This window comes from Netta rufina (assembly GCF_964035555.1).
Source record: "Netta rufina genome assembly, chromosome: 5".
In the NCBI taxonomy this organism is placed as follows: domain Eukaryota; kingdom Metazoa; phylum Chordata; class Aves; order Anseriformes; family Anatidae; genus Netta; species Netta rufina.
In genome coordinates this window covers 10,832,139-10,859,138 of record NC_140128.1, presented here as the reverse complement: position 1 = coordinate 10,859,138, position 27,000 = coordinate 10,832,139, and the positions used below count along the sequence as shown (strand labels likewise).

Sequence of the window (27,000 nt, the reverse complement as noted above, 5' to 3'; positions counted from 1 at the left end):
AGCTGGGCTGGCTGTGCCTGAGGGTGACGGAGCAAAGTGCGGCTTGTGGCTGTCAGGACAGAGAGGGAGGACTCGATCTCTTTTAGGGATCGTGGTTGCTCTCCAGCTTTCCACCCTTCCTTTCCAGACCTCTGTGAAAGCTTGAAAAGAGAGGGAAATCAATCTGGGAATTTCGGAGCGAGGACTGGGTGTGTAGAGACGATAATGCAGCTGGGGTGAACAGGCTCCTCTGAGAGCTGGCGAGGGACGCAGGCTGGTGCTGGGAGGTGGGTGGTGAGCAGCAGTCAGATGAGATTAACTGTGACAGGCAGGGCAAGGAGACTGGGACTCAAACTGGGAGATGGAGGGGAGAGGAGAGAAGCAGCTGTGGTGAGGAGCTTGAGGCCAAGAAGCAAACTGGTGACGGCCGGGCAGAACAGTGACAAGGACGGTACGAGGACGCTGAGCTGAGGGGAAGGGAGCCTGGTGCAGGGATGAAAAACATGGTGAGGGGAACCATAGGCAGTGGTGGGGAGAAGCAGCCTGGACAGAGGTGAGGGGCTCGTGCCTGAATGAGAAACCTGAGGGCTGAGGTCTCAGGCTGGATGTGTGAGACTTGGGTAAAGGTTTGTTTACAGCAGAGACAGCACTAGGGCAGCGTAACAGGGAACAAGCACTGGAAGCTCGGATTTGGCAGTGCTGTAGGGTGTCTGTGACGTGCTAATTTTTAACAAATGTTTTTGGAGGATAAAGCTAGGATAATGTGTACTTAATTAATGACTTGGAACCTTAATTTTACTCTGCTTGGGTTGTTCACCTGTAAAGCTGAGGTACTAATACCCTTTGCTCTAACAACACTGGTGTGAAAAGAATTAATTAATTGTCGAGTTTCAGATACTGCACTGGAATAATTAACTTGGTCATGCTCTGTTTTGTCTTCAGAGAAGGATTTGAACTTGGTGGATTTACTGTTCAAGGTCTGCCTCGAATAGTAAAAATAAAACATCAAATCCTTGTTTGTCACACAGGTATCGTTTGCTCTTTGTTCTTTGTGCCCTGACTGAGGCAGGGGGACCCTCAGGAAAGCAGCATGTGATCCTGCAATTGAAAGTGGTACTGTAACGCGTACCTCTGGAGGGCTGAGCTAGGTGTCCATCGGAGACTTGAAAGCTTACAGCCTTCTAACTTCTTGTTCATATTTGTTCTTTTAATATAGCTAATCTTTTAATGTGTTTTGTATATGCAGTGTATTTTTTTTTTTATGTGGCAATGAAATAATTAGTCAAAGTGGTTTTTTATCTTGTGTAAAACTGACCCTTTCCATCAGAAGGAAATGACTGGAGTCAAAATACAGCGAGCTGGGTGGGAATGAGTGAAATGAATCATCTCCAGTGGAAGAAATTAAAGGTCACTTGAGACATAATTATTGAACAATGCTCTGAGGCTCTGAAGATAGATAAACTACTGTTAACTTTGTCAGTGCCCAGAAGTAGTTTTTAGAATACTCATATATACCCATCCAGCGTTCGCTATTTCCACTGTTGTTTAAATTTGAATTATGATAGAGCGTTGTCTAGGAGGAAAACGAATCGAACATACTGATCTGAAGATACAATTGTAAATCCTTGCAAAATTTCTTGTTGAGTATCCCCCCCCTCAAAAAAAAAAAAAAAAAAAAAAAGGTAAGTATGAATTAAAACAGAAACTTAGTTGCACTGAATTACAGTGACCAATTTCCAACTTTTTTTCCTATCCTGAATGTTGTCATGCTGCCTTCTGTTACTTGACATTTTTTGGGTTTCCCATCATGTCTATAATGATTAGGAAAGAATTCTGAGCACACATTGACTCTGTCCTTGGCAGTTATTTTTGCTTTCCTGGGAGACAATAATTGTGCTGCTTGTCTATCTTCATTGCCACTGTGGTAAGTACAAAGGGGGATGTGGGAGAAGCACTTCAGTATTTCTGTAGTATGCTAAAAGCCTCAAATGCTTCTGGCAACCTGTTGACAAAGTCCTGTAATGAAGATAAGCAGAAAGAAAACAAAAGGTCTCTACTCTTCAGTGGGCAGAGAGGGGGCTAGAGAAATTAGTTTGTGATTTTGCCAGTAAGTGCCGCATGCTTCCCCACGGCATGACCATCTAGGTCCTTAAAATGGAAGTAAATCAATTTAGATAAAAGAAAGAATAACAGTCTGAGTTTCTTCTACCTTTATCAGAAGGGAAACACAACAAAAATTGTCTCTCTTCTGCAGAGGATTTTGGTGAGCTGATACTCTTAAGTCTTATCATTCTGCATGCAATCAGGTTTTATTAACTACTTGTTGAGAAAAGGAGGGTTAAACCAGAGGAAGGATGGCATTCTGAAATATCGTACAGTGCAGGCTTGAGTGCCAGCCACAGCCCTGGGGAGCTGCAGCTCCAGAGCTGAGCCTGCTCCTTGGAGCGAGTCCTGCACAGTGCCAAGTATCCCTTTCGGGGGGAATCCTGCCTGAGCTCAGGGCAAGCCCGTGCCACGGCCTGACACTGCAGGTTTGGGCTGCTGGATGGGTGCTGGGTTAAAGGAGAGGACATGGAGCGGTGCTTGGCTCTGTGGAATGAACGCTTCTCAAAACGCAGAGGGAGGGAAAAGCAGCGCTGAAGAACTGGGTTCTCACTGCAGGCCATGGAGGCAAGTGGCCCTTTATGGGTGCTTTTGTCCCCAGGAGGGGACTTCTAATTTTCAAAACAATTTTAATGGAAATTTATTAATACCTATTTGAGAGGAGTATTTACGCTTGTTCTGCTTGATTAAATTACTTCTAAGCAGAGCTACATCTTTTGCCTGGAAAGACGTGATGCTATTTAAAATTACTGTCAGATGAATGTAATGATGATGGTGATGATTGTTTTTTTAAGATTTTGTGCCTTAAAAAGGTACACAAAGGCAGATACAATCAGACTAAATGCAAGAGCCAGGCATGGACCACTTCCTGTGGTGAAAAACCCTGCTGCCTGCAACTACCTATCAAGAATAAAAATTAGATGCTACTTGAGGCCTCAACCTACTCCTTCTATGCCAAATTTTAGATTAATCTTGCCACCTGCAGTGTGGGTGTATAAATGACACGAGGGGGACGTTTTTTTCCTCTTATTTTTCATTTTTGCCACATAAATGGTGTGAAGTAATCATATCAAACTGTGCTGGTCTGTGGCATTATATCATGTGATTGCCTTGCATTTTGTAGCCTATTCAATGATATAAAATGCGGAACATTAGATTTTTTTTTTTTAATAATAAACGGACAAGAAGTGCTTTTGGCACCTGGTGTCCACTGAAACATTCATCTAAATCAGTAGTTATGTAGGCTGTGTACCTGCTAAAATGAGAGAGCTGATTCTGTGGTTCTGACAACAGAGGGATCTGTGATCACTGATGTGACTGCAGTATTTGACAATAAACCCAATAAACCCTGTGGCTGAGCGCTGGTGTTCTTGCTTCCCCAAAATGTCACATAGCAGTCTTCTTGTCCCCCATCCTCCCACCCTGCTTGATAGTGTTTCTTGTACGTAGTTACAGCTGTGTCTCTCATTGATCCTCCATGCCATAAATAGGAAAAAGTAGCATAGGATTACTTTACTGAGCCCAAGCCCCCCCTGAGCATCCGGGTGATGCCTCTGTTTGAAGCTGTGAGTTTTCCACTTGGCATCAGTGGGAACAGGCACCTCCTGCAGCGGACAAGTTTCTGTTGTAAAGCTTTGTTGTGTTTCTTGCTCCCCATCACCCCCCTCCCTTTTCTTTTTCTTTTTGTATTTTGTAACCCATAAGGCAGCAAAGACTCTCAGAGTGCAACAAGCATAAAACCAAATCTCAGAGGTTAAATGCTCATTGTTTCTGTGACGAAAGGCCATCTACAGATGGCACACAGACCTGCCTCTGCTTCTGTTTCTCCGCTTTGGCTCGTTGTGCATAACGATATTGAAATTTTAGAGCCTGTTCTTGGGAGTAGGGATAATAACCAAGCCAAGATGTGTGGGAGGAGAGTGGGCTTTATGCGTGTGTGTCATGGTTTTTCTTGGTCTGTGGAGGTCTCCACAGATATTCATCATGCTGTTTAGAAAATGAAGCAGCACAGCCTTAAAACGTGACATCTAGAGAATAATTTAGTAAATGCCGATGATTTGGAAACCTCACGTACTACACTTTATCTCAAGTCTTCCTTTCAAAGGACTCTACTGACAAGCTGAGGGAGCAGGGCTCTGCTGTGTGGTATTGGTTACAGTAATCTTATGAAAATAGGGGAAGTTATTTAGGTTTGCTTCACTGTAATTAATTATGAAGCCAGGAAAAAAAGTTTCTTTCTTTTTTTTTTTTTTTTAATAGCATTGCCCACAAATTTAAAAGTCACAGTCCTCTGTGTTAGCCTTTTGTTCTCTGATGCCGGCAGTGCTTTTAATGCTTTTTGATGTCTTGTGAGTACCAGCTTTCAGATGGGATATTCAGCTTTTCTAGCTTTATGCCATCCTAATTGTTTCAAAATGTAGTCATTAAAAAAAAAGTAAACATTATTGCTGGTGTTATTGCTAACGGCAAGAAATGCAAAAAAGGGGGACACATGTGGTGGTTCTATTTAAATAAAAGCTTATTTTCAGAAACAAAGGCTTATGGAGCAAAAGGGAGCTGTTAGTACCCCAAGCACGTTTGCTGTTACGGATGAACCCACAGCGATGGATGCTATCAAAGTTGTCATATTTTATTCATGAGTTGTGGTAGGCTTGGATGAAATAAGAAAAGCAATGCTCCAAATCATAATTATGGTGTAAAAAGATAAAACAGTTATTATTGTGACATTTTTGAAAATTCTTAAATCTCTCAAATAATTAATATAAAACTTGTGGAGAATGACTAAGTATGTTAGCTATGGCTACGTTTCCTTCTTGGGGGGTTGTGTGGAACACTTCACAGAGGTGGAATTTAGACAGATTTGGGGAGAATATATAAATGTGTGCTTATATGTGTTCCAAGAAACAAAGACAGCTAGAGTGTTGAATATAAACATAATTGTAAAGGGGCTGACAGCTGAAATTATAGTTCAGTAGAGAGGGGCTTTGACAAATGTATTATGCCCCATGTTATTATCACGCAGTTAATAAATAAAGCAGACACCCAGGATTTAATTTTCTTTAGCAATACCGTGGAAGTGATTTTTCTGAGGTAAAGAAAACAGAAGGGAAAATTAATTCATGAAACGCGTTGGGTTAGTGTTTGTACAAATTGCAGAGAGAGAATAAGGAAACAAAAAACATAAGATTTGAGTAATAAATGAGCTAAATGTTTTAAAAGTAATTAAACAACTGCTTAGAGTCATATCACAGGAATTTTTGAACCATGAGCATGCATCAGCATATGTTTACTTTGAACTTTACGGATAATTTCATTGCCTCAAGTTGGATTATTCTTGTGATATGGACTGGAAATCGGGAGCTCTGGGTAGGTGTAGGCAGGTCTGTTAGCTGCCGTAAGCAGCATTAAGCATTGTAATCTCTCTTTGCACGTGAAGAAACTGAGTCAGAGGTTGCTGAAGCTTCCCTGTTGACGAACTACTGAATTCTGGTGTTTTGAAGTGTGTCTTTAAGAACGCAAGTCTTCAGCAGGGAGGCAAATTCTGCTTTCTTTGTGGCCCTGCTGAGCTAGACTGGGATTTTCAGCACAGCCAAAATAATTTAGGCATTTTGGTCTCTTCTGCTTCTCTGGAATCTGGTACTTAAAATTCCTTTGAATATCCAGGTTCTGGGTTACCAGTGCCTCTCACATTCCTGTTAAACTTTGGAGCCTTAAGGCAGGCGTACTTGATACTATTTATTTTTAACACCTTGTCACAAAGCATGAGCAGCATTATCACCTCAAAGAAAGAAGAGTACTAAATGAGAAATCAGAATTATTACATACAGCTTAAAAATACAAATAGATCGTTCTCTGTACAGTCTATTGACAAAGCTGAAGTTTGTTTCCAGGTTAGAAATGTGCTAAGGGTTATAGTGGGAGTAAGGTGGTCCAAGCTGCAGTTATTTGTAAAACGTACCTTCTGTGTCTGATTTTTGGTTCTAGATGCTCCTCACCTTCTGGTACTGTTTTCAGTTAGATGTAAACTTGTTCTAAATGTGGCTGAAGAATATGTTTTGTCAAGTTCAGTTATGTGTTTGCATTTTTAAAAAATCATTTCCGATTTGCTGGGACTGTGATTTTGAGCTTATCTGGAAGAGTTTTGTGGAAGTGGAGTAAAAACTGCTGGGTTTGCTTTTGTGCGAAGTCAGAACAGGAACAGTATTTTTAGGTGGCTCATTATCTTGTGTGGCATTAGCATTTAACATACTCTGAAATAAATCCCTGAAATGGACGGTGCTTCTGCAAAACGGCCAGCGTTTCGGTAATGAGTCTTAGGAATTACTGCTCCTTCATGCTAACGTTGCAGACAGTGCTGCTGGCTCTGTTCAGACTTCTCCTCACAATGGGATTGCTACTGTAATCCTTACTTTTTTTGTTTAACCGTGGTTATTTTCAAATTTGAAAATGGCAACCTTTACCTTTATAGTCACACTGATGTGACGTGCTAGCTAATATAGATAAACAGTGGAAAAGAAGTTACAATCAGTGACTCCTGCACTAATTAACTAACAAGGCATGTAATTTGATTAACTCACATGATTTAAGAGCAGATGATGTGCTGTTAGCAGTAGCGTAACTTCTGGAGCATTTCTACCAGCACCGGAATAAGCAGTTAATTTAAGGGATCATCCATTTGTAAATAGTCTTGATTTCAGCACGAGTCCCTTGAGGACACAGCTGAGCCAACTTGCTAAGGCGAGCCTGAGCCCAGTAGCTGCTTAAAAGGAACCAAGGGAAAGGGGCTGCCTGAGCAACAGGTGACGTGTAGCGCTCCACACATTGAGCAGCGTGGCTCTTCGTGTCAGGAAGCCTGAGGCAAAGCCATTTGGCTCACTCAGGTTGTCTGCTTTTGCTCTGTACGAGCCACGTGGTCTGAACATGGTGTCAGTTGCTATGTGATGCACGTGCCCAGGCCTCCTGCTCATGCGTCTGTCGCCACTGAGACAACTCCAGCACTTGCCTTGGTTGTTTGGTCTGTCTGGGTGGGAAGACAAGGGCCCGGGAGATAGGAAGCCCATAGGTAGCAGAAGAGGGCAGCCCCTGCCGTGTAGGCTTTGCTACTGCTCTCTGCTGCCCTGCTTTCTCTGTCCCCTAGAGGACCTTGTTTTGGCTGGGACTTGAGGAAGCAGGTGGCTGCCTTCTCTCATGGCACGTATTCATTTCCAAGTCTTGTGCAGTATCTGGTGCTCTGCTTGCTGCGGAGTGCTCAGTTTCCCTGGTTCAGTTTGAAATGCTGATAAAACAAACAGGAGACTTAGACTTTCTGACAACTGCCTTATGAACTGGAGCATGGTCATTCTAGCCAGTGCTCAAGTTCGGCCGGCTTTCAGGAAGTGAAGAGTCTAACATGAAGCTCCTAAATCAACTAAATTGGGGAAGAAATGGTGAATTGATAAGCAGTCCCTGATTTCCATAGCCACTCAAAAATCTGACTTTTAGAACTGAGTTTGCAGTAGCTTTGCAAAAAGAATGGAATAGCTATATAACTTCAGATGCTAGATGAATGTTGTTAGGTGAGACCTAGTCATAAAGTAGTTTACAAATGTACATCACCATGACAGCAATATATGAACACTTATTGCCAGGGTAGTTTTGCATCATGCAAAAGGAGAGTTTACTTTGAATTATGCTGTTTTCCCACCTTCTTTAGCAGAACTGCTTTTGCTGTATAGTCATGGGAACTTACCTTTTGTAACATTAGCTATTCACCCTGGTAATTGCTCCATCCTCTAATTTAATGAAAACCCATTAAACCGAAACAATAATTAAAATGAGACATCATCTCTGTAGGAGGTTTGCATTTTAAAATCACCAAGCATTTCACTGCAGATGGATCTTATTCTTGAGAAACAGTGTTGGAAGCAACATGTAAAAAGTGATTTATAATGAATAATCATAATTTAGAAAGCTGTGCTGTTGAACATAATTTCCTACTGTTTATTACTGACTCTGAGTGGAGCTAGCAAGGCAGAAGTGAGTAGAGCATTTAGAATGACTTTTCGTGCTGCTGGGAACACCTAGAAGTAAAGAGGTGCTGCTGAGAAAACATCCTGCCTTCTTCCAGCATAGTTTTGAAGAGCAGGGAGGGGATTTTTGACCCCTCTCAGGGTAGCTGGCAGGGGTCCCTGGGGAGTAGCACGGTGCCTGCTCAGCAAGCACCACAAGCCTGCACACAAGTGCGTGTCTGTTTTCCTCCCCTGCCTTGGAAGCAGTGCGGGTGAGCAGCAGTTGTGCTGCTGGCTCTGCACTCAGGTGACAGCCAGGCACGCTGCTGTGCAGCCAGGGGCTCTGTCTCGGGCCCCAGCAGCGATAGCCGAATTGAGCTTCCAAGGTGCTCTGAGGGATTCGTGCCTCTCTGCCTGTTCCCGTGACAGGAGCATATTGCCAAGTCTTGCCTTCTGTTGGCATGTGAGGAGAAGTGCTGTGAATCTTCCTCCTGCAGCTTCAAAAAAAAAAAAAAAAAAAAGGTGCTGTCTAGTGAGAACTGCATTTTGCCCTTGCTAGGCAGGGAAGGACAACTACCTGAAGCATCTTTGTGCTTGGCAGTGAAATGACTTCTTCCTGGGCAGGATCCTTGTGGCTGCTGTTAGCATCCTTCTGTAAACTTCTGGATCAGTTTGTGGCCTGTCTGGGTCGAGGAGAGGTTTTAGAGGAACAGGAAGCAGTGGGCATCAGGAGCTTTGTCACCAGTAGTATGCGGGGGTGGTTTGTTTGTTTTGTTTTTGTTTTTGACCATTTGTTAGAAAGAAGAGTTGTGTGGACTGATGTGCAGAAAGGAGTCTGTGCACTGGATCCCGTTTGGACATGGAAGCTTTGATGAAGCTCCTGCCTTGGTTGAGAAGGGTTTTGTGACCCTGTCTTGTGTTTCCATCCTGGGCAACTTCTGGAGACGGCCTACACTTGTTTCGGATCCCATTTCTATGCTGTTCCATATTTGGAAAGCTGGTGTCTTAAAAAATTATCACTTTTTTTTTTTCTCCTTCATGTGGAGGTTTAAGTCTTACTGTGTTTTGCCCATAGCAAGGTAAAAGCCAATATGCTGCAATATTCAGCTCTCTAATGGCTATCACTAAGATCTGGATTCTCTGTTGTAGGGTTAATTTCTACTTGCTTGGCTGGTGTGACTGTGCAAAAGCTATTTTGAAAGCGTATTTAAACAAATAGCTTTGAAATGATTGAAGTTAGCAATAAAGCACTATGTTTTGCTTTCCCTACCAAAGTAAGGAAGTAAAAGAAAAAAGTATTCAAGCAGACTAGTTACTGCTGAAACATAGCTATTGTTTCAGAAAATATGATCTGGTTTAGAACTGAATTTCAGTATTTTTCTCTAAAGGAAACATTTAGTAAAGAGTAATGGTTTCTCGGATGGATTGGGATTCAGTTTGCAAGAACAGATGTATACTTTTCATTACTTAAAACTCCAGCCTAAATGGTCACATAATTCCCTTCGCCTTCATACCATAGATTATTGACAGTGACATCCAAGTAAGTTTGGCAATAACTTTGCCTATTTTCTTTGCATCATTTTTTTTCTTTCTCTGACTCCTTTTGTCAGCTTCTTTGGGGTGTTGTTTTTTTTGCTCTGTTTCCAGTGGAGCTGGAGCCAGCATCTCTATCTCTCTCACTTGAGGCCTCTAACTCAATTGAAGCTACAAGTGACAGAAGTCTGAGGATTTAATTCTTAGTTCCCTGAGCTGGTGCTATGTAGAACAGTGGAAGCCCACAGAAAGATACAAGCTGATTTCTTACTCAATTACTCAATCCTGAGTAGTTAAATAACGGGAACTGGAGTGACCTGTGTCTGATTCAGAGAGGTGGCTGAGCGTGGGATCTTGCTGCCACGCAGCAGGGGGCTGGCGACTGCCTCAGCTGATCCCAGCCCCAGTCCCGGTGCCGGATCCTGCCCTGGTTCCGTCTGGCCCGGGTAGGGCTAGGCTGGGGCTGAGCCAGCTTGCAGGGCACCAGGCAGCTGGGGAGGCATGGCTGTGTCCCTGGGGATGGAACCTGCAGGGAGGTGCTAGGCGTAGCTGGGTTGGCTCTCCTGGCACGCTGTGCTGTTGCTTTGTGTTTGGTGCTTCTTTCCTGGACCTGTGGTTTGCGTGGCGGGGGGGAAGGTATGAAACCAAACAGGGGATGTGCGCTGTCTTTGTCATAGGGGCATCTTCTGCTTCTCTGTTTTGCTGAAGGTAGAAAGTTTACTTGGTGCTCTGGGTGATTTGTATCTGTTGAACTTTAAAATAACTGTGTAAGATTGCATTTGTTTTCTTGCCTGTTTTCTTTTAGAAGCGTTCTACTATGTTTAAAAAAACCCTCCAGACAGTCAGTATTTCAGATTAAGAAAATATAATCACATAGAAGGGCATATGAAAGTCGTATCTACTTTTATTTATTTATATTATTTATTGCTGAGATTGTATTATCATTCAAGCGTGAAGCGGTGTTTCACCGAAGATTACTGTATAAACCTATATTGTTCTATATTATGTAGGAAATACGGCATTTCATTACAAGCAGACAGTTATTTTTATAGACAGCATAAAATGTATTTTCCCCCTCAGGCACCTGCAGTGAGGAGGTGTATCCTTTCTCAGGGTGGTAGTGTTGTTGTTATTATTTTTTTTAAAGCATGAAAATCAACTTGCAAATAGAAAGCTCTTACTCCAAGTGGATCATACTCCCAGTTCATGAGTGTGGTGCTTTCTGCAGAAATCAAGCAGAACACAGCCCGGTGACATACCCGGAGGTGGTGTAGCACTGCCAGAGAGGTGCCTGGGGGCTGTCTCATGGGGCAGGAGACGGGGGCCGATGTGGAGCTGCCTGGGCACTGTCTTCGACGAAGCCTCGTACAGCTCCAGGCTGCAAGCCCTGGAGTGCGCTTGGGACCCCAGCAGTCCATCACCTCCATAATGCCCCATGGAAGCAGATTTCTGCATCCTTTCTGCAAACCTCCGTGGGCTCCTGTGCTCACAAATCCAAGCACCAGCTATTGTGTTGCATCTGCCACATCACTGCAGAAGTGCTGGGGAACCCCCCTTGTTGCAGTTACTTAGGTTTCCTTATGGTGAAATCATCTGTGCTGGGGTTTCTACCCCTGCAAGTGTGGTTTTTGGCTCTCCAGTGAGGGGATGGTCCCGTGCACTGGGACCTCCTTAGCCTGGCAATGAGTAGAGCTACTCAAATTGAGTAGCACTGGATTTAGAAACATGTTATTTTTAAAAAGCCTAGTTAAATAACAGCCTTCTTATGGATTATATCAGAATAGTGTTGCAAATCAGGACCTAAGTAATGTTTGCTAGTTAGTGGTTTGAACCCAAGATTCTTGATGATTTCATATCTATGGCATATACTGATTTTAACCAACAGAGGGCTAATGTAAGGTGTATTTATGCTGTGTTCAGGACTGTGAACTGGTGTAGAATATAACGTGCTATTTCGAAGTATGTTTCTAACTGGAGTAGTCAGTGCTTTGGTTATTCAGTGGTGATTCTGACTAAGGAGCCCTAGGCTTTTTGCAGAAGGTTGGGTGGATAGATGAGGGGATGTGGCTGTATGACTTGGTCCCTTTGTGATGAGAAAATGCTGGATTTTTCCCAAGGCTTGACTGAATTTTTTACATGTATGTTCCACTGACAGCACTGCCTATGTTTTCATGTGATTTTTTTTTTTTTGAGAATTTCAAATCATATTTCTTATGAAATATGGAAAATAAAATAAAGGAAAAACAAAAACCAAGATTTTGTAAGTTATAAAGGTTCTTAACATTCAAAACAAGAATAATTCTCCTCAACTCTCAGCATTTGGAAATTCTATCTCCGAGTCTCAGTTGCACCTCGGTACTTGGTTTTCTGTCTGTGTAGACAGCCGGCTCGCTGTGCATTTTAACTTGTCGGAGTCATTTGCAGCCAAAAGTGTGAGTTAAGTTAGTGGGGTAGGGAGTATGCTTATCGATTCAGTGTAATAGGGGAACACTTCCTGATTTATGAGACACAGTTCTGTGTCTCCTGCCAGCTGTTACAAAGAGGACTAGGGAGTATTTATGACCACTAATAACATCTGCTGGGTAAGGTAGGTGAGGATAACGACACGGTTAATGAAATCTTGTTAGGTGAATGCAAAATCTGCTCTTTTGTGCTGGATACTTTCTTCTTCTGTTCCCCTTTATGATGGCAGTGGAAACTATTTCTGTTCTCTGAAGCTTTGTCCTCTTATGATACAAGTGGCATTGGAGAGACGAATAGCTTGATGCTGTAAAGTGGACCTTATATTTATTTATCAGGTGAATTTGAGCCTCTGGCAAAGATTTTTAAATGATGACTGGTGATTTTTGATGTCTAATTTGCAGTACTTTTCAGAGGTGAACTTCTCAAAGCACAAGTGTGTTACGGATTCTGAGTGCGTAGGCTCATTTGAAGGGCTGTAAGCTGTGCGGAAGAAGTGGAGACATCCAATTACAAAACATGCTTGAATACTTTTTCCTTGGAGTTTGGTTTCAGTCCATGGCATTCCCCCAGTAGTCTGTATTTCTGAGTTTCAGGCAGTTTGCAAGCCAGTCTCTCCTCTTTCGGTCTGCAAAGCCTCATTTAATGATACTTTTTTTTTTTTTTTTTTTTTTTTTTCCTCCCCTGCAGTGGAATTCTGAATTGTAAATCTCGTCACTCCTTTGTGTGTTATGGCATTCATGCTGGGCCAGATTCTCAGGATTCAGTAGAGTTATATGGTTTTCTACCAGCTGAGAATCTGTGTTGGCATTTCTGGCTTCAAAGTAAACCTTTCTGAAGGAAGCTCACTGGGCTTCTAATTGATTGTGACATCCAGGAACTGCGAGTGGCACAGGTCTTGCAAATGTGTGACAAAGGCCCAGCATGCAAAACAAGGGAAGGGATGGGAAGGTTGAAATGCCATGATTCCTCCTTTTTGTCATTAATCATCAGTGGTGGTGATGGTACGTTGCAAATAAAAGGATGAAATAAAAATGAATGTGTTGGGAGACAGTGCATTTAAATCTTAGAACATCAAATATGAGAAGGCATGCTGCCGCTTGGACATCAGCAGGGTTAGTGAGACTGAAATATTTCTGGATCTGCCCGGTCAGACTGTAGTTTAATAAATATTGCATGAGCTGTCACGCTTTGCTTGTTTAAACTGAGAAATCCCTGAAACGGTAGCAGATTGCAAGCGTGTCTTGTATTTATTTCTTGGGGAAAAGCTCAGCCATATAGCATTATTAGCAATAATACATCTCTGCCTTACACAGTGCAAGGACAGGTTTCCTCTGATGTACGATGGAAAGATGGTAACGGGCTTGGTGGTAAAAACTGAAACTGGAGCTTAGTGAATTGTGCTTGGGAGAGGCAGTGCCTGAGATTTCTCAGAGTTTAGGAGCCCATTTATCTGACTGCAGCACACCTTCTTTACAACAACTTAATCTGCTCACAGCAGACACAAATGGTTCAGCATCCCGTTAAAAATTGTCAGAAAATCAGTAGCTGACCAGTTGTGAACTTGTCAAAGTGACAAGCGGGAATGCTGACAGAGGCGACATTGGGGTTTTTGCACTAAACAACTGCAATGGTGGTGTGTGGTAGGTGACTCTCAAAAATGAAATATGTCGATGGCAAAATGAAAAATGTAATCTGAATCTTTCTGACTTAGCATTTCTACTGGACTGTTGTTGCCACTCTCCTCCCCTTTTATTTATTTATTTATTTTTTAATAAAATTCTTAGATATAGAAAGAGAAATCCATGCAGCGCCCCATGTGAGTGAGAAGTTAATTCAGCTCTTTCGGAATAAAAGCGAGTTCACGTTTCTGGCCACTCTGCAACAGAAGGCATCGACTTCTGGAGTTATACTGTCCATCCGTGAGTTAGAGCACAGGTAAGAGGAAATTATTTCTCTCTAGTAGTTGCAGTCTAAAAGGTGCTGAATGCTCAGTACTCCGTTGTGACTGTGTTGAAATGGTGGGTTTATAATCTGACATGTAAATTAAAGCCTCTTGATGTAATTTGCAACTTGCTAGTTTTTTTCTTCTGTTTTTCAAGATCAAAACCACGTTGCATAGACAACACGCATTTTGGAAATTGCAAACCTCATAATGCAATTTCTCCTATTTATCATGTGCACTCTGGAGTTTGCTTTTTCATAAAAGTTAAACTTGCATTCTCATGTTTCACTGTTTTTAAAAATGTTTTAAAATAATATGTTTGCTGTTTTTGAAATTCAGCTCTTATGCTATATTTCAAACCTGTGCTTCCATATGGTGATGTGTATGTTTTCTTCCTGGCATGAATACAATATATTCCAATATATTCTTATTTCATATTTTTTTTTTTATTGTCAGTGTTGGAGAAAAAGAAGAGGTCATTTTCATTAGCTGTTATACTGGCAGACATCAGTTTGTTTAAAAACAACAACAAAAAAAACCAAATTATACCTTCTATTATTATAGGTCATAATGATTTCTCTGATGTTTTGATGTTTCAAACTGTGTGTTATGTCAAATAGTCTCCTGCTGTCTTGAACTTCTAACTTGGGAAAGATCAGTTTGCCATATTAACAGATATTTTTTTCCCCCATTTTTCATTTAAGAAAGAGTACACTGAGGATAGCCATTGATACCGTGTTACGTTTGGGGACACACACATGTACTCGTCAATCCAAGGTCATTCTAGACAGGCAATATTATACAATGCAAGGCACATAGTTTTTAGATATGGCCTCTACTGACTTTAGCTGCTTAACTTCTTCCTCTTGGCGGTCAGAGACAGCAGCTGGTAGAGAGATGCACTATGCAGGAGTAATCTTGATTGAATAAAATGCACTGCTGATGTCCTTGGCCCTGAGGTTATCTCTAGTATTTCGTATTAATAGGCATCCATTTAAAACTATGTGTAGTTGAAGAATTGGATGCGAGGCTCACTTAAATCTTTGTACTCGTATGCAGGAACCAAAGTAGTTTTAAGTCTGTGTAGTTCTATGTAATGGTCAGAACAGACACGGCCAGCATTGCTAATGGCTGCTGCTACATTCTGAAAGTCAGATGGATTACTGCAATTATCCGTCTTTCCCAGACTGAGTGCGTATCACTTAAAACAGGCTCGTTGTTTCTTTCCCCAGTGTCTTAAGTTGCTACTTGGACCTTGATAAGGATAGTGCTTCCAGACACGTAGGTCTGACATGACAAAAATTAATAAAGTGGAAGAAAATGGGGAAAAAGCTTTTTAACACTGGAAAAGATGAAGTAGAGAGCAAAGATTGGGGGCACTGCTGAAGAGTACCCCGCTTACATAATAATAATGTAATGGCAGAACATTCAGCTTGTTGTTGTTTTTATATTTTTGGGTGCACCAGCCGCTCAGGTCACTCTAGACTTCAGCCTCATGTGTGAACTGAAATGTGCACAGGCCCCTGACACGCTGGTAAACCTTTTTAAAAATTGTTGCTCTATTTAAATTACTGTTGCTCAATCAAAATTACTGATTTTTATAATTATTTTGATTATCTGTTCACACTCTTTTTTAAAGCTTTTTTCATCCTTCTGTGCGTCTGTGAACATAGACAGTACAAAGAGATTAGTTTATAAAAAAACACACAAAAAAATATTGTTATATTTCAGTGTGATTAAGGCCTGTGAGAACAAGTATAAGGGTATCTTATTACCTAACCAGTATAGTTTTTGACCATGAAAAATCCAATAACTTTCCTCTGATGTACAAAATAGGAAATACTGTAGTTTATGGCATAGGGGTTTTCAATTTACTAGTATACCCCAAATTGCACAATTAAAAGTTTGAGACTACAGGACATGCAGGAGGTCAACAAGACCTGAATAACGGGAGCAGCTGTGTTAGTTGTTGGTACAGGAGTTCATATCTTATGCAAGACCTTTTTTACGCACACAGGTTTAGTAGTTGGCATAAATATTTCATGGAGTAAAACCTGTTTTATACATATATATATATAAAATCTAAGTTACATGTGCCAGCATAATTAGTTCAGAAGGCTGTTTTACATGATGTTCGGAGTGGAGATAATCACCATAAGGTACAAGAGAAAACTTCTTGCCTTTCTGTAGTGCATATTAGCAGGAGTTTGTTCTTCATAAATAGCATGGAACTTTGAAACCAAGATATCTACGGCGTTTTAGAAATACGTAGGTAAATGGATCCTAAATCTTTACAAATAACATACAGAAATTGAATGTAAAAGGTATTAAAGTAAGATGAAAACACCTTTCCTCGAAGTCAGTCATTCGGATAAGCTGTTTTGTTACACTAAGTGGGTATCTCTCAACATTTAGAGATTAGTTGTTAATTTATATGATCCTTTGATGGACAGGATTTATATTGCATAGAAGATGATAAATGTGTCTTTGTTAATATTTTATCTTGTTGAATCAGCTTGATGATAAAGATTTTGTTTTCATGATCCAAATGTATTAATATACAGCTTGGGAAATGGAAAGCTTAATTAACAGATTAAGTCTAATTGAACAGTCTGTTAGTATGTGCAGACTGTACTAGTTATCTGGAATACAAAGTGAAAATCTGCAGATTATATTTATTTTTTCTAAATTTCAAAGGACAAAATGTAATACAAGATGTAGAAACATGTTACTTGGGGATGCAGAAACTGTTATCTTTGTTGGATAACTATGCTAGCTTGTTCTTTCTTGAAGATCTCGGTGAGATGTTTTGATCACAGCTTTTGATTCTTTCAGCCACCAAGAAGCTTGGAAAAGGCCGTTGAGATACTTGAAAACCCACCCATTTAAGAGTCCTTATTTGAGTAGTGATTTAGTACAGTTTCACCTGAAGTTGTATGTTTGCTCCTTACATGCTTTGGTCTTGCATAGTCCAAAGCCCCATAATATAACTTAAATGGGAGTCAGCATTTCCTATGACCTGTTTACTCCCTGGACTGGAGGCGTAGTCATAGCTCCATCCTACTGCTGTCCGAGATGGCTCTCTGGAGAGATCTGCCAAGGATGCTCAGTTACCCAGGCTAGTGCTGTCCTGGCTGTCACCGGAGGAGCTGACTATGATTTCTTGACCTCTCGGGGGCACAATTTAAAAAGAATTGGCTTCTGTAATATTTTTTTTTTCTTGCAGCTGTGAAAATTTTTGCCACAAATGCTAGTAATAAAATAACAACAATAAAAAAAAGCTATAAACTTTTCATTTAATATCGGATGACTGAGTGGGCAAATAAAGCATTTGTTTACTTAGAAGACACCAAGAATGTACAAAACGAAGAGTTTTGGTGCTTGGAAAGAATGGGTGAGGCACCCAATGAGAACAGTGAGCAGGGGTCTGTGTTACTGGCCATCCTGCTGACTGGCTTATGACATTTTCAAATGATTTACTGCCTAAGTTTTCAATAATGATATTTTGATGGGTTTTGTTGTGTGTTGGAGAAACTACTACTCATGTCCTAAGCCTTTTATGCCTTAAGGTATCAGGAAGGTTTGAGTCCAGAATACTTTTTTTTTTTTTGTTTGTTTTTTTTTGCTATCATACAGATCTGAACGTTCTCAAATCAGATGGGTAGAACAAATACACATGCCCTGTGGTTCTGGTACTCGCCTGAAAGGAAGCAAGAGGAAACAGTCTTAACTGAAGGTTATCCATGAGGTGGCAGCTGGCAGCCAAGCTGTTTTCTGGTTGTGATGTGGGAGGCAATAACTCTGAATCAGGTTTTCTAACCTTTCATCAGACAAAATTCCCTTTTGACTTCTTGAAAGTAACCTGTCAGGTATTTACTTGCTCTGTAACAAGCTGCCCTCCAAAGAAAGATGTTCTTCATAACCGTTGGTTTTATTTTTGTGAAAAGCAGAGAAGTTGGACATTGTTATGCAGAGTGAGTGAAAATAAACTAGTAAGCGAGTAAGGAGCCATTGCCCAGGAGTTACTCATGAGAAATAAAATAAAACTCTTATTGACCTTCTCCTCAAGGTCTTGTTATATACATTTTTTAAAGTCCCTGAGTCTTGATCGGAACTTAGTTTATTTCCCCCCTTGTCTTCCCACAGAAACTATTGTTGCTTTTGTCAGTGGACTAAAGAAGCTTGAAGAAAACAAAACAAAAAACCTTTGTTGTACTATTTTGTGTGTGTGTCCTGGGTCTTTCTTCTCTCTTTGCTTTATGTTTATCAATACTAACTTTCTGTCCACGTGTGGTGTTATTATTTCTGAAGGGTTTTCTGAGTATAGAGTCTCCCCTCCCCATTACAGAACTAGAGAGCAAAGTATGAAATAAATGTTTCTATGATTGTCTTATAGGGAGCACTAAAAACTTTTTGTGTTTGTTTTTATTCCTTTAATTCTTTTTTATTCTTTTTTTTTTTTTTTTTTTAACATGAACCTATGCTTAGGAACTGACCTTCAGAAACTTTGTCATATCAGATATTTGTAAACTTGCAAGCTAATTGTACTGCTATAGTGCGATGGAGTGGAGAATTTGGCCCTTCTGTACGTAACAGGCAGATGTATTGGTGTAAATATTCTGAGGGATGATGATAAATGTGTTAGGCTGGGAGTGAAATATTTTTATTTCTAGGAAGTCAGTTTTGGGTGGGGAGGGGAGACAGGGGTGAGACTTCCTAGTAAATTATTTCCTCCCAGTTACACTGTGAACAGCTTCTCAGACTGTAGAGGAGTAGATAGAAAGCTCTACATTCACAAATGACAATTGGAAGGCTACTGGGCCTTTCAGTCTTACATGATGTTAGATTTAAAACATTAATGGGTAACAAGCTAGTTAAACACTGAAATCTAATTAATGGAAAGAAACCTGAGCAAGTGACTTCTGACCCCAGCTGTAAGCCTGAAAGACTGGATGTACTCCATGCTGCATTTTAGATCAATCTCTGCAAGATGTGTATAAACATAGTGGATCCTGAGATGCCCAGTATTCAAAACAAAGGGAAGGAAAGACTTGGCAAATGTTTCCATTTTACTTTATCTTTTAGGATAACGGTCATATCTTCATCAATATTCATATGTTGAATTGCTAAATTGGCAAGATGATTAGACAATGTAAAGATCCAGCTTTGCTTCTGTCCCTCTGAACTAGGTAATGTGAAATATGGGAGGCACCTACACAGTTTCCCCCCTTCCTCCCAGAGAGACACAAGCAGGTGAGTTTGTTTTCTTCGAGATTTTTTTTTTCCCCAAAAGCATTTTAGAGAATTGTGCCCTCCTGCTTCTGTCCTCTGGGTTCAAGTGTGCAAAAGAGAGAAGTGAAGCAGAAAAGTTATATTCTGTCCACGTTCCACTGATTTCAGTGGTGTGAAGGAGTTACTGCTTGAGGAGCTACCTTCCATCTTGTGGCTCCCTGCTGAGAGCAGGTGTTTTATGTACCCTAGGATGGCAATTGTTGTCTCTCCGAAGCATTAACATGCTGCTGATAACCAGCTGTTGAAGCACATTGTTTGGACCTTGTTAGCAATTGAAGCAGAATGGCTGATAGTTGGAAACTCTTTAAAATCGGATTTGGACAGTGCAGAAATGTTGTGGTCAGCCAGGAGCAGGATGTGTAGGTCCCCTTGGAGTCTTCTCCAACATGCCGAGTTATTTTGTTTGCTTGTTTTATGATCCTCTGATAGAGGCAAGGCACTGAAATGCCTCTAATTTAGGCTGAAGGCAACTTTCTGCAAACTGTGTCCTCTGAATTTTGGCTGCTCGCTGAGACTGTAACTTTCCTAGTTAACAAGAGGCTTAGATGTTCACACGACTTCGCTCATAGAGGGTCACTTTCTTAGTTGGATGCTAAGCAGGCACTGCCCCGTGGACAGGAGAGGGTCACGGTGCCTGCCCGAAGGACTCAACCTGCAAGCTGCCAGTGCCCTGGTGGCACTGGGGAGAGAGAGGGGAGGTGGGAAGGTGGTGTGGGGCAGGCAGAGGCTGGGGGCACCCTGAGGGGAGCTGTGAGCAGCTGTGTTTCTGGGCCTTAAGGCAGTGGAAAGGGAAAGGCTTTTGCTGGGAACCTAACAAACGTATGGCACTTCCCGTAATACAAAAAATCACTGGAAAGCTGCTGAATTTCAGAGCAAGATCAGAGGGAAGAACCTTCCTTGTAAGCACACAGCAATTAGACGGGATAATTTGTTTTCAAATATTTTAGTTTGACTCTCAAGTGGCAGATTTCATTAGTTTAAAAGGCTATGCTATTCTCTTTTGTTTCATTAAAATCTGGTATTTAAGGATTGTGGATCTGGGGATCCCCTGAGCTGAGTTCTTGCAGCAGCGGTGGGCGCTGGGGAGGGACTGAGCAGGGTTGTGCTGGGCTTTGCTTACAGCTCTACCGGGGGCTTTCTGGTCACGCTGGCACTTCCAGGCTTCTGCATGCCCACAGTGACCCTTCAGCTAATGCTGCCTTGGAGTCCTGCAGTTAGCCATAGAAAAATTGGCAATTCCTACTTAAAAAGCCCATAGATACAAATACTTTGTGGACTGCAGATGGTCCACTGGAGCACTGGGGAAAATAACCCTCAGTCCAGGCATTTTAGGTGATGAGCCCTTCAAGGACCACTTGAGTAACCCACAGAGTGCCACTGTGGATTGCATTCCCTGCTACAGACACAGTGATTGTGAGAGTGCTAAGTGACCTGTTTCTGGAGCAGTGTTATGTGAAGAAGTAATTCTTTGTTGTTGTTCTTGTCGGGTTTCTTTGCTGTCAGATTAGCTCCTCGGGTTGACCTGTCCTTAGTGCAACTGAGTGGCTAAATCTGGTGCAAAGCATAAGGTAGGAAAAAGCGTGCAAGTGAGCAAGGCCATCCCTTGCGGGGTGGTTACATTAGGCTGCCTCCTTTACTGCAAAATCAACACCTGCTTTTTGTGAGGGGACAAAATCAAAATTTCTCCCACTATTTGGCTGCATGATCACTTCTTGCAGGAACTTAATTTAGCAGGTTATTAGTTTTGTTTATCTGTGCATGAGGACTTCTATTTATTTATTTTGGTTGTAGCAGCCTAAGGAGTTAGGATTTTACCATCCTTCAAATAATGGACTCTCTTCAACCCTCCTGACTGTGCTAGTTCTGAAGCCTGCTGAGATGCTGTGCTATTTTCAGGTGCAGTGTGTTACTACCTACTAGTTTTACAATGAACGGGCGAGGGACCATGTCTTTCAGACAGTAGGCAGGTAGCACCCACAGCAAAGACAGATATTTAGGCACGAGGAATGGAAACAAAAATGCATAAGCACAGTCCTTACAATACATGCCACAAAAAAGAGTAGCTGCTTTGTACCTCGAGCTGCGTTTTAGCTGGCAAGCAGATGTTGGGGTCACTTTTTTTCTTTATCTGATCAAAGAAGAAAGTAAATTTGATTTGTCTGACTTATGCTTAGTTGGAGGTACACAAATACATACGTTGAACGTTGTAAGTGTTCTAATACCTTGCAGCTTGCGTGCCCAGCTGCCGTGTAGATGTGTAGAACAAAAGACAAAATGTTTATTACAGCACATGTCGCTTGTGGGTGGTTATTGATAAGTGTTTCAAGGTAGGCTGATGTAATGCGATTCCCATTGTCCTTGGAGTAATCATAATGGAAAAAGAAAGATGTTTAATGGGCTGGGTTTTGTTCCTTGTATTTGAAATAAAAGGATACAAATGTTTGAAAGAATTGTGTTTAGGTAGACAATAGCACAGTGAAGTAGAACTTCAGTGTTTTTAGTTTTTGGACATTTGAAAGAAATTAGTATTTTAACTTTTGGCTTGTATTGGATTTGCTGGTATAGGAGTGATACTTCGGAGTTGCAGGTGATCAGAGTCTTTGTCTGTGAAATGTGGGATTTCGCATTTTCTTTTGTAGAAAGTTAATCTGTTTTTTTCAGCAAGATACTTTCACTGTTACAGATGATCCCTTTTCTATTCAGCATACCTTTTGTGCTACCTGATGGCAGTCTGGTTTTGCTCAGAGGCTTTGATATCAGTACATAATCTCTGCCATTGCACTAAGTCTTTAATGCCACGTAAGTGAAGATTTGCTATGCATGGTTTTGCTATGCAGCCTCTCAGTCTGTCCAAATTTAAAACCAGCTGCAGAAGGTAGCTGTGTGGTTTGTGAGTATGCATATGTAGCAGAGGACTAGATCTGTACACTTGAACGTGAAAGAGCATTTCTTGAAAATCTAGTGGTTGACAGTGCTTCAGAGCTTGGGATCTTTATCCTGTCACTTTTTAGTAACTAGGGGTACAAAAACAGTGCCTGTGGAAGCAACAGAGATATTTGCCTTGACAGCTGTACCTTGCTCTAGTTTTTGCATCCTTATAGAACTGCAGTGACAACTGCAAGGTGAGTGTTTACTTCTGTTTGAAGTCAGATGCCTCTCTTGCTTCCGAGGCACTGCTTTTGCTCAGTATGGCTTCATTGACAGTGGTGATGGTCTTGGGCACAGGCCTGCTGGTTTACCTGCAGAATTTAGCATAGCATTGCCAGTGCCTGCTGTCAGCCTGACTTGCTTTCCACCAGGGGAGCGTTAGAATAAGATCTCAGTTTATTTTCTGCTGTTGTCCAGGCTGAGCCACTTGGCTGCCCAACCAAAATAACAATGTGCTGTGCGTACCACTGTGCACGCAGACTCAGTGGTCAGGAACACTAAAAAGCCAAAAGCCAATGATCTGAGATTCATCACAAAACCTCTGTAGATGGAAAATGATGCAGTCAGCGTGGTAATGGATAGAGATTTTTGGCTGTTGTTTCTGAATACATCCAGAAGTGGTTCTGAAAAGATGTTAAAACACAGTCTTGCCTGAAGCTATTTTGATTACTAAACATCATTAAATGTTCTGATATTCTGTTTGGCACGATGCTATTAAATGAAAAGGTTGTGTGCACAAACACGTGCAAAGAGGCAGATGGGTGTAGAAGCTTCCTGAATTTAATTTCTAGTTGTTAACTTCAAATGGGCTGGACTTAGAACTTTGCTTGAATTTGTTTTGCTATTAAAAAAAAAAAAGGGGGGGTGGAGGGGGAAACAAGTGCCTTGACCAGACTGACAGAACCTGCCTGAATCTCGTGTTCAATAACACTGTTGAACAAGCCTGATTCTTGTTATGGCAGTGACTTTTCCAGCAGTTGAGAGAGCTGATGTTGCGGTGTCACTGCATCACGTGCCAGGTGAGCAGCGACTCCATCCTTGAACTCCTGTGATTTTTGTGACCTTATCCCATTAAGCAGATGCACAAGTGTTTTGACTAGATGATAACCCCAAGTTTGTACATAATCGCAGGGATGCCATCTGTGCATGCTGCCTTGCCCTGGGACATCTGTTCAGTAGCTCTAAGAGCATCTGCTGCAAGTGCTGGTGCTGCTTCTTGAAAGAGGCTGTGGGGCTTCATTTGGCACTTGATCAGGGATGACGGAAGTTGTAAAGTCAGAATAAAAACTCTGCTCTATTTATGTTTGGAAGTGATAAAGGGGAAAATTTCCTGAATGAAATGCAAAAAGTAGTCATGCCTTAGTTCCTAGAACCAAAGCACTTAATCAGGCTTGTGCTTACCAGATGGTGCCCTGTCTTCACTGTGCAGTGTTTTAATGTCTCATGATAGGTGCTAGCGTCATAGGGATCAGAACAAAAAGTGCTGTATGCACTCTAAAGATGTTCACAAGAACACGTATCCCAGAGTTGTACTCAGGGTCGTGTCTTGTTTGGAATCTGTGAGCCCTCCTCCTTTGGCCACTTCGACACCATGAGATCAGTAACGCCTTTGAATGAAACGTCATGTTCTTTTGTCACAGGTGAAAATCCCTGCTCTGGTAAATAGGATGAATACATGAATATGTTTCTTTAATGCAGATGATGGATTAAAACAACTCATAAAAAGATTTCGGGCTTTCAGCTTCAGGTGTCTTATATGTTTTTATTTAACATCAACGCTGACTTTTACGTTTTTTGGGGTCATGGCATCCACATCATCTGTTTCCAACTTACGGTGTACTTTTAGGAACCTGAAGCCTTATTTTCTCATCTGGAAGTGAAATGAGCTGTCAAACACACAGGTAGATCTTCACTATGATTGTGGCAAAATGAAAGAAAAAAAAAAAAAAGAGGAGTAAACTTCAGTAAGTCAGGTATTATTTTCTCCTAAAAATAGCCAGGCATTATCTTCTTATAACATTACCCTTATGTAAGGTATGTAGGGGTTGAAAAAATTGTCAAGAAGAATTGCAAAGCATGTTGAGTTCATCGTGGAATGATGTCCTTCTGTAAAGCACGTTCTGCAGTCTTAAAATAACCCAGCTTTTTGAAGTGCATAAAATTAATCTGAATTTAGAAACATGTTTTTGCTTTTTTCTCTTACACGTTGCGATTTGAATGAGAGGGACTGCTGACAGATATAGAGAAAGGATCGGAGTTGTATAATTGTGTAAAAGAAGCCAGTAGTAACCTACATGCTTGACAAATATGGAGATTATAGCAGTGGAATAGTTTCAGCCAAGGTCACACACTCCTCTGTATTGCTCTTCCATAAACAGTGTTTTTTCTTGATACATGTGTTCTGAGAATTTGATCTGTCAAAACAGATGTTTCTTTTTAAACAGACATGATCAAAAGTAATAAAATACAAAACATTGAGAAATAACAAAACAAGAAAGCATCCCTTTGCGCTAACAGGCTGACAAATAGGTGACTGTCGCACATGTCTCTTGGAAAAGGTCACAACGAAGGTAGCAGGGAGGCTAACCATAGCAGGAAGTTGACACACAGAGATATCTTAGACCCATCCCTGACTTCATGCAGTTGTGATGCAGCAGCAGAACTGATTGTAACACTCAGCAGTCTCCCTTGGGCTATTGATACGGATCTCATAGCAACATGGAAAGTTCACACTTGTCTGCTGCTGATGCGTTTATTCAGGCAGTACAAGTGTGGAAGACCAGTATGATTTTTTCCCAGATGCTTTAATCCTTTCAGGATCCCAGACTTGATTGGTTCCAGCATTTTCTTCTTCCTGGTAAAATATTGGGAAGAACCTATAAAAAGACATGCATGTTAGAGACTAATTCATTTTCTTTTCTCTTGTATGGTAGCTTCTGTTAAACCCCCCCACCCCCCCATTTACCTGTCAATTGAAAGATGTAGATAAAAAGTTGTGCAACAGCATGCTAAAAAAACGAGACAGATTTTAAGAGTAAAATAAAAAATCATTTTCTCACAGGTTGATGATTGCTTGCCTGAACTTACGATTTGCCATTCATTTCCCTTCCATTTTCCATTACTTGCAGATTAGAACTTGAACACAGAATAGGCACGTTTATTTCAGCAGTGAGTGGCCTTTATGTTGTAGCTTTTCTCTAGAGTCTAGTTGGAGGAGGAAAGAAAAGATGTTTGCTATTGAGAAAGCTATTTGCAAATGAATTATACTCATATGGTTTATTCAGAGAAAAAACAACCACATCTTCTAAGACGTGAACATGGTGATACGTGTGTCTGTATAGTCAAGATCTCTGTGTGAATCTGTACATCTCCCCTCTCCTCATCCCCCGAATCAAATAAATAAATAAATATGTAAAGGAAATCAATGCAGGCATGCTGGCTTATGCTGCCTTGCACTATTTAAATACTAGAGATTACAAATGGGGCTATCCAGCCAGTTTCTCCTGTTGGTGTTTTTGTTGACTGCTGTTTGCTGATGTTTGTTTGAGTGTAACTGCTTCTGATTTGCACTTGTTGAAGGGAGATGAAAAATAGGTGCAGAATTTGTTTGCTGTCATGTTCTTTTCACGTAGCTGAAGAGGTAAAATGTGGTGTTTTATACAGTCCTGTAACATTCAGCCACAGGTGCAGGTGTACATATATAGTTAGCACTGGCTATTGCAGTAAGCTTTAATCACTTCTGTCTTACATAAAATGAGTCGGGAGTCTGACAACGACCTCTGTGCATAAGCAACAAGCTGGTTTTAGTCCAGAAGCAACTACTGACACTAAAGCTTCTCAGATGGGAAACTATGTTGCTTTGCAATTTCCTATATAGTTCACGTGATAAAGCATACATGATTAAGTACAGCGTCTGACTGACCTTTCCAGGGCTGGCATACTGCCTTTTCTATTAACAAACAAAGCATTATGTAGTAAATGATCAACTCTGTGGCTGTAAGGCAGTATGAAGAACGACTGCAGGAAGCCAAGTGCTTCTCGTGACAGAAGCTTGTCTTGTTCTGTGATCAGCCATGTAAAAATGTATGTGTTTATACTAATACTTTGGATGTGAGAAAGATGTTGTGTAGGTCTTTTTTGATTTTTCTTTTTTTTTTTTTTGTCTCTGTTGCTCATCCGAACAAGAGCAAAAGAAGTTCTCTTTAATGACTTCCATTTGTGCTTTGACAGCAGATGGCAATTAAGGAACATGTAACTTTTTAAGTATGACTTCACTGATGGTACTTGCCCTAGTACTTTCCTGGCTTTCAAAACACCAGAACCAGTATCTTCTGCATGTTGACTGAGCTTTTACTGAATATCAAGATAAAATAATAAAAATATCCTCTCCAAATTTCTTTGAGCATAACTTAGGTATTTTAAAGGTATTTAGGTGGTGGAGGTTATCAAGATTCTGCTCTTCTGCTTAGAGAAATCCTGTTTCTCTGCTTTCTTCATGCTTTTACGTGTATGAAACCAGCTAGTTCCTTCACAACACCAGCCTTTCCTATTTTTTCCTCCCTGTACTGAATATGTTTTTGTACATGTCTGCCTTGCTTTCAGTCCATTTTAGTTTTGCCTTTATCTGCCTGTGACTGTTTTTACTTTGCACTTGAGTCTTTAATTGATGTGACCTGATAATGCTCATGTTGTATGTGAAAAATCTTGCAATCTTCCGGCTGTCTGAACAGCAAGGTATTGTCAGGATGGAGGAGGGTTTGAGTTTCTCTTTGG

The 27,000-nt window shown here is 41.1% G+C and overlaps 1 protein-coding gene across 1 annotated transcript in view; it reads left to right on the top strand.

Annotated features, from left to right (window-relative positions):
* Positions 1–27,000, top strand: part of NELL1 (neural EGFL like 1) — a gene marked incomplete at both ends in the record, with an annotated part of 286,983 nt that overhangs the window by 12,149 nt on the left and 247,834 nt on the right. The window contains one exon of the mRNA XM_084287507.1: positions 13,850–14,000. Within this exon, the coding sequence (XP_084143633.1) occupies positions 13,850–14,000 (151 nt within the window). The remainder of the gene's footprint in view (positions 1–13,849; positions 14,001–27,000) is intronic.